Here is a 7487-nt window from a genome sequence, read left to right as displayed (position 1 = left end):
TAGGGATAACCATGGCTTCAATGCATATTTTATATGAAAATTTGAAGAATTTTTATATAATATAATATATTAATTTTTAATCTAAGAAAACATATAAAATAAATGACAAAACATATTAATTTTTTGTATCTACGAGTATCCATTGGATAGAGCCTAACAAATCTAATTCCTCTTTGTTTGGTTTCATATTAGATTTGATTCTAATTAGTTCCAATAAAAAGGGGATCAGAATTAGGGTTTTCGATTTTGATTCCGGTTAAATGGTTATCCATTGACACCTATAATCTCAAAATCATTCTTGAACAAAATGAGACCAGACATTATGGTTGAGATCCCTCTTCTTCTTTGTTTTGATTTAAACTAAAAAATAAAATAAAATAAAGAAATTATTGTCTTGTTCAAGACAACAAGTGGTACCGTTTGTTAATAAGAAGAGACGAGAAATCAATATTGAAACTCCCCGTACTCTACAGTTGACGTTTTGAAATTATTTAGTCTAATATCCTTCTCAAACCCCCCTCAGATAAACTTTTTCCCACAAACCCACTTTGTACAACTTTCACTATTATCCTTATTTTTGGAGTGTTGATATTCTAACTAGAAAGTCTTCACTAACATATTATGAACACAAAACCATAGATATGTTTCCTCCAAATACACAAATGCACATCTTTTATATGGATTTGTCTGTGTATCCCGAGAAAATAAATATATGGTTTTGTGTCTGTAACACGTCAGTGGAGTATTGACTGAGTAAGGACTTTCTAGTTATAAAATCGTTATTCTTCTTCCAGTCCTTAGGAAGTCTTTTCTCAGGTCGTTACTTCCAAGATTTGAAATTAAGATATAGTATTAGCTCTGATCAAACCAATTATAATGTGTTTATTGTCACACCAACGATTAGAGCCCTTTAAATTTCTTGATTGGACATATAATAAACTATCTTGACCCTACCATTGATGTTTGATGAACTTTGGTGGACCCACTGTGATGGGACGACTCTTAATATTTTTAAATTAATAGTTGAGAAGTGTGGTATTATATATCATACAAGTTGGTAATAAAAAACATATAAATTTCTGAGAACATATATATATGTATGTAATTCCTTGTTGGTTTGTTTTTCAAGGGTTGGGATTCCACGACTAATGAAAAATGAATCATATAAAAACATGCAATCTCGACCATTAAAACAAGAAATCAATTGGTCAGGGATTGTCCTAGGGATAGATGACATGTTCAATAGTAGATTGAGTCTGCTATGAACGTTTTGAATAAAAATTATAAAAATATTTTAATTTTTCTAATGTTACTCCATTAGTCTTCTAGTTACGTTAATCATAAATATTTCATTAAAATTGTTGTCTTGGATATCATAAAATCCCAAAAATTACCTTTGTGTGCCATAGATTTTTTTTTCCCTTGTATCTCGAGGAAAAAGATCTATGATTATCTGAACACTGCCACGTCAGCCCAATGTAGTAGGAAGTCATTTTAGAATTTTTCCTTAATAGAAGGATCCAGTCACTATGATCAATTCTACTCGTCTAACTATTGAGTTGACTTGGTACTATAACTCATTGAGACAACTCAAGAAACTTTTTAATGTGAATTATATGATATATTTAATGTTCCTTTTCAGGTTATAAAAAAGAAATATATTTGTTCATTTGTTAAAATATTAAAATATATTTAAATAATTAATAAATTTATAATATAATTATTTGACTAACTCAAGTCTAGTTATTGAGTTGTGAAGTTGACTCAACTCGAGGGAAATCTGAGTCACGTTGAGATTTTCAGTTGTAAAACATCGTTTCTGAGTGTGGTTCTAAACTTGACTGGGTCTAGTGGACTCAAGCGAGATAGAACGTGTTCCGAGGGCATTGAGCATGTTTGCTCAATGTGAATTTGTGACTTAATCAAAAATCAATTTAAATCTTTTATCAAAAGAAAGAAAGGAAAAAAAAAAAAAATTCAACCCATTTGAAATTAGCCTTAATTTCATGTTCAATTCGTATTAACTTGTTTAGTATATTGAAATTAAATATATGGATGCCATGTAATACATGTTTTTGTTGTTCATGTACATGTTTATTCATTAAATGGGTTTTGATGGTAATCATTCTTAGATGGATGTTGATAAAGGAAAGGATTATAAATAAATTTATAATTTTTTAATATAAATTTATTTTATATATACGGGGCGGGATCAAGGGACATATGTAAAAACAATGGCTTTTCAAAATACAGGTTAGAGGTTTTGGATTGAGCTGATTTTTCTATGATGAGAAGATCATCCTCATAAAAAATCAGCTCAATCTGAATCTTGTAAGCCCATCAAAAGTGATTTACAAATTATTAGTAAAAAATTGATGGTCCACATTCTAAATCACTTTTGATGGGGGTAGAAGTTTCATATTAGACTGATTTTTTTTTAGGATGATCTTCTCATCATAGAAATCATCCTCACAGGAAATCAGTTCAATTCAAAACCTCTAACCCATATTTTGAAAATTTATTATTATTACATTGTTTTTACATATGTCTCATGATCCGTCACCTATATGTATGTATGTATATATATATATGGGAAATCTTCAACACCCTAAGCTTTACCCTACACTTTAACAAATGTGTTTTGTCCTACATGGGTTAGAAGTTTTGGAATGGGCTGAGTTTTGGTGAGGATGATCTCTATGATTAGAAGATCATTCTCACCAAAAATTAGCCCATTCTAAAATTTTTAGCCCCATGTTTACAAGTTGAAAAATCGTGGACCGTTCATTTTTTGTAAACCATTTTTTATGGGGTTAGAAGTTTTGGAATGGGCTGATTTTTGGTGAGGATGATCTCCTCACCATAGAGATCATCCCCACAAAAAAATCAGCATATTCCAAAACTTCTAACCCATGTAGGACAAAACACGTTTATTAAAGTGTAGGGTAAAGCTTAGGGTGGCGAACGGGACCCTATATATATATATATATATATATTGTAATTATTATATTTATTAGGGTATTCTGATCATTTTTTATGCATTTTAAATGTATTATCAACATTAAGGGTATTCTGATCATTTTACCAGAATACAGTAGAATCCAGCAGCTGTATCAAACAATAATTACCAAATTTTAGTAAACAGCACAATACTTTTACAAGACTCTACCAAACAAACTTTTTAGTATTCCATTTTTTATAGTTATTTCTAACAAACGTTTTTAGTCGTAGAGTCTGACAGCAAAAGCTGACAGCGTTATCAAATGAGGCCTTAGTATGACATATCACATATGATGTTACTCTAAAACAATGTTTTAAAAATCATTCGATACTGAGAGGACTCGAGACAAGTCACGAGCCTTCAAAATCAAGATTTATTTTCTTCTTTTGGATTAAGATCATTTTCTCTTTTCTAATTCAAAAATATAAATTGGGCTTAAAATTTATAGGAGACTAAGATGACTCGAGAACATGACACTAAATTTTCAAATGATGCTCTAAAGTCTAAACACCCTCTCGTGAATAAATATTGTCTTGTGTTGGTACCCTTAAAAAGGAAAAAATGCGAAAAACAAGGCCAAACTATAAGACAACCTAATCCCAACCACCTTAGGTATCATACATTGTTCATGTCTTGACCTTATAACACAAAATTTTTTGAAAAGCTACATATCTTGCTACCTTATTAGCTTCTCTTACCAACACCAACTCATGGAGAAGAGAAGCTCGCACAGAGATGAAGCACTCTTGCAACACCCATTTCTCCTTCTCATGGTTTTATTCATGGGCTTTATTTTCATGGACCCATTTCATGTCGGCCCGTTAGGGGGTCATGACTATAGGCCCGTGAAGCATGACGTTGCATCGTACAAGCAAGTTATGGATAATTGGCCAAGAGATAACAGGAGCCGATTGGTGTCGGGAAAATTGGAGTTTGTGGATGAAGTCTATGGCCCCGAGTCGTTGGAGTTTGATCTTTTGGGGCGAGGACCTTACACTGGATTGGCGGATGGCCGTGTGGTGAGGTGGATGGGTGATGGTGTCGGATGGGAAACATTTGCACTCGTTACACCCAATTGGTGAGTTGTGCGCAAAAGTTAGGAATCGGCTCAACTAGTCTTGTTCCTTCATTCAATTACGCTCATATCCGTCCTTACTATTTCCTCTCGCTCTTTTAGAACCTTTGGGTTTGGAAAATTGACTAGAAAATGATCTTTCCAAGAAAATATGATTTGCATGTGTGTATATATATATATATATATATGTGAGCACACTTAACAGAAAAATTATTTTCCTTGGGAGATTAATTTTCATGTCCTGTAGGGAAAATATTTTCCTTGGTGGCACCCTTGGAAAATGATTTTCGTGTAAAGGTAGAAAAATCCTAATGTTATTATCTCACGATTATCCCCACCACTAAAACTAAAACCAACTATGTTTTGGTCATTTTCCTAGGTGCTACCAAACACCAACCAACATTTTTAGGAAAATAAATTTTTTCCAAAACATTTTCTTAAAAAATTGATTTTCTCGTAGAAACATCTTTTCCGCAATTATACACACTTTTCAGTCGATTTTTCCTTTGTTTGTCCTCTATTGGGACTACTGCTTCGTTACTAAATCATATTGATTATTGTTATATATGAATGACTCTTTAAAGGTCGGAGAAGCTATGTGCCAATGGTATCCACTCGACGAAGTCCAAGCAATCCAAGTTCGAGCATCGTTGTGGTCGTCCTCTCGGACTAAGGTTCGATAGGAATAGTGGAGATTTGTATATAGCCGACGCTTATTATGGGCTTTTGGTCGTGGGCCCAGAAGGAGGTCTTGCAACTCCTTTGGCAAACCATGTTGAAGGGAAGCCCATACTCTTTGCAAATGACCTTGACATCCATAAGAATGGTTCAATCTTCTTCACAGATACTAGCAAGAGATACAACAGATTGTAAGATTAAATGATTTTAGCTTCTCATAGTGGTTTTAAATTTACTAGCTTTTTTATTTAGATTTAGATAGCCTCTATTAACACACCGATTTTTACTTATAGCACACCAATCTATATGTATCACGATGATTGGTGTGTATAAGTAAAAGTTGGTGTGCCAATGGAATTTATTATATATATTTTTTTCCTATATAGTTTATTAATTGTTGGAGGTTTTGGTATAGGAACCATTTCTTCATTTTGTTGGAAGGAGAGGCCACAGGGAGGCTTCTTAGATATGACCCTCCTTCAAGAACAACTCATATTGTGTTAGATGGCTTGGCATTTCCAAATGGAGTTCAATTTTCTAAGGACCAATCCTTTCTTCTTTTCACAGAGACCACCAATTGCAGGTATTTCTTACTCTCTCTCTCTCCAATATCATAGTTTTGAAACTCATTGAGTTGACTCAAAACTTGACCAAGTCAAACTCAACTCAGTCAGATTTAGAGGTGACTCAGGTCCCAAAATTCAATGGAACCAACTTATCAAGTTAACTTGGCCAATTTAATTCAGAAATGCATCGCATTGGGTCAAAATTTTGATTGAGTTATTCAGCTATATATAATGTTTGTTTTGTGCAGAGCCACACAAAAAAATTATGTCTAGATGGGGAGCGTTCAAGGGTCGAAAGAGAGCCAAACATTTTTCAATATATGGACTAGAAATTTTGGAATGAGCTGATTTTCTTGTGAGGATGATCTCCTCACCATAGAGATCATCCTCACAAAATATCAGACCAGTCCGAAACTTCTAACCACATCAAAAGTGATTTACAAATAAATGACGGTCCATGATTCTTTAACTTGTAAATTAGGGTTAGAAGTTTCAGAATGGACTAATTGTTTATGAGGATGACGAGATCATTCTCATAAAAAATGAGCTCATTTCAAAACTTCTAACCCATATATTGAAAAATGTTTCGCTTTCTTTAGGGCCTCTGAATGCTCCCTATACATATTAGATAATTAAAAATTATTTTTAAAATATTTATAGATTTTAAGATGGTTTTATTTGATTAATACGAGTAGAATCTCAAACAACTTGAGTCAACGTGGTGGATATTCAAGTCGAGTTTTCATGTTTTGAAACTATGCGTGGGTTGACTGGGACAAAACTTGAAACTGGTTCGATAAGAATTGGATTAGACCTTGTTGAATCATTTAAAAAAAAAAAAATCAGATCTCAATATTATAATCCAAATTTGATTTGATAACAATTGGACCAGGTTAAGATAAAATCAAATCAGATTTAATGTACAAAATATAGATAAACTTCATACGTTAAAACAAAATATAAGATATAATTCACATACTTTCTCACATTTTATCGACCGGGGTCTTATTAGATTGAGACATGATTGATCAAGAAATGGTTTGATAATGTGTGAGCATTGCATGTGCTTGGTGGAGGGTCCCATAGCCCTGGTTCCGACCTTGGCTCATCCGGGTCCCCCTAGTCAGACATAAGTCCAGACACCCCCGTTATATTTAAAAAAAAACAAAAGAAGAAGAAGAAGAAATGGTTTCCTAGGTTATCAAATTGAATTTTCGTTACACATTACAGGCTAATGAAATATTGGTTAGAGGGCCCCCGAACCGGACAGGTGGATCTAGTCGCAAACTTGCCAGGATATCCAGATAACGTTCGATTAAACGATAAAGGACAATTTTGGGTCGCGATCGATTGTTGTCGAACCCCAGCCCAAGAAGTCCTCGCACACAACCCTTGGATTAAAAACTTTTACTTCCGATTGCCGTTGAGGATGAGTTTCTTAGCAAAGTTGATGGGTATGAAGATGTACACAGTCATCTCTCTCTTCAATGAAAAAGGGGAAATCCTAGAAGTACTTGAAGATCAAAATGGTGAAGTTATGAAACTAGTTAGTGAAGTTAAAGAGGTGAATGGAAAGCTATGGATTGGTACAGTTGCTCACAACCACATTGCTACTTTCCCTTACCCCTAGATCCATGAACTACTTTTTGTTCATATATTTTCAAGTATGGTTTCATTAGTGTGTCTTGAATTTCTAATCAATTTGTGTAATTTTATTGCTAATTTAATTTCTTGAGAGTGGCAATTAGTATGTGGAAATATCTTGTTATGGTTGTTTTGGTCCATAGAAAATGGATCATGTATTACCCATGATGAAAGAGGGTTCATATAGACCCTACGATCGTACCTTATCTAGTATTTTATAGGTGTATGTTTTATTTCGAGATGATGCAATGTTGGTTAAAAAAATTAATTTAATGCAACATAAAAAATAATAATAATAAAATCCACGAAGGTATACTGCTCAATTGACATCCTACAACATTGCGTTCAACACTGCGCTGACATGGTAGTGTGTGAAGAACCATAGATGTTTTTTCTCAAGATACGAGTGGAAGCATCTACGGTTACATGCAAATCGCCATGTCAGCACAATGTCCTAGGATGTCAATTTAGATGTTCTCAAGTACAAAATACAATATATGCAAAACTTTATTAGTTGAGAATG

General features: G+C 33.5%; 1 protein-coding gene across 1 annotated transcript; it reads left to right on the top strand.

Moving 5' to 3' along the window:
• Nucleotides 1–3637: 3637 nt before the first annotated feature.
• Nucleotides 3638–7167, top strand: LAP3 (Calcium-dependent phosphotriesterase superfamily protein). The gene is made up of 4 exons (XM_086428392.1): nt 3638–4079; nt 4661–4945; nt 5170–5337; nt 6551–7167. Exons 1-4 carry the CDS (start codon nt 3712–3714, stop codon nt 6948–6950), a joined length of 1221 nt encoding a protein of 406 aa, XP_086284518.1. The 5' UTR covers nt 3638–3711; the 3' UTR covers nt 6951–7167.
• Nucleotides 7168–7487: the final 320 nt, after the last annotated feature.

Source organism: Akebia trifoliata, chromosome 16, assembly GCF_017979445.1.
Source record: "Akebia trifoliata isolate Shusen 1 chromosome 16, ASM1797944v1, whole genome shotgun sequence".
Classification (NCBI taxonomy): Eukaryota; Viridiplantae; Streptophyta; class Magnoliopsida; order Ranunculales; family Lardizabalaceae; genus Akebia; species Akebia trifoliata.
Note: the sequence above shows the minus strand (reverse complement) of the source record. Positions and strands in the feature narration are given on the sequence as shown.

Coding starts and splice junctions, on each gene's coding strand:
- LAP3 (XM_086428392.1), top strand. CDS start 3,712: ATGGAGAAGAGAAGCTCGCACAGAGATGAAGCACTCTTGCAACACCCA. Junction 4,080..4,660: donor GCACTCGTTACACCCAATTG/GTGAGTTGTGCG, acceptor GACTCTTTAAAG/GTCGGAGAAGCTATGTGCCA. Junction 4,946..5,169: donor AGCAAGAGATACAACAGATT/GTAAGATTAAAT, acceptor GTTTTGGTATAG/GAACCATTTCTTCATTTTGT.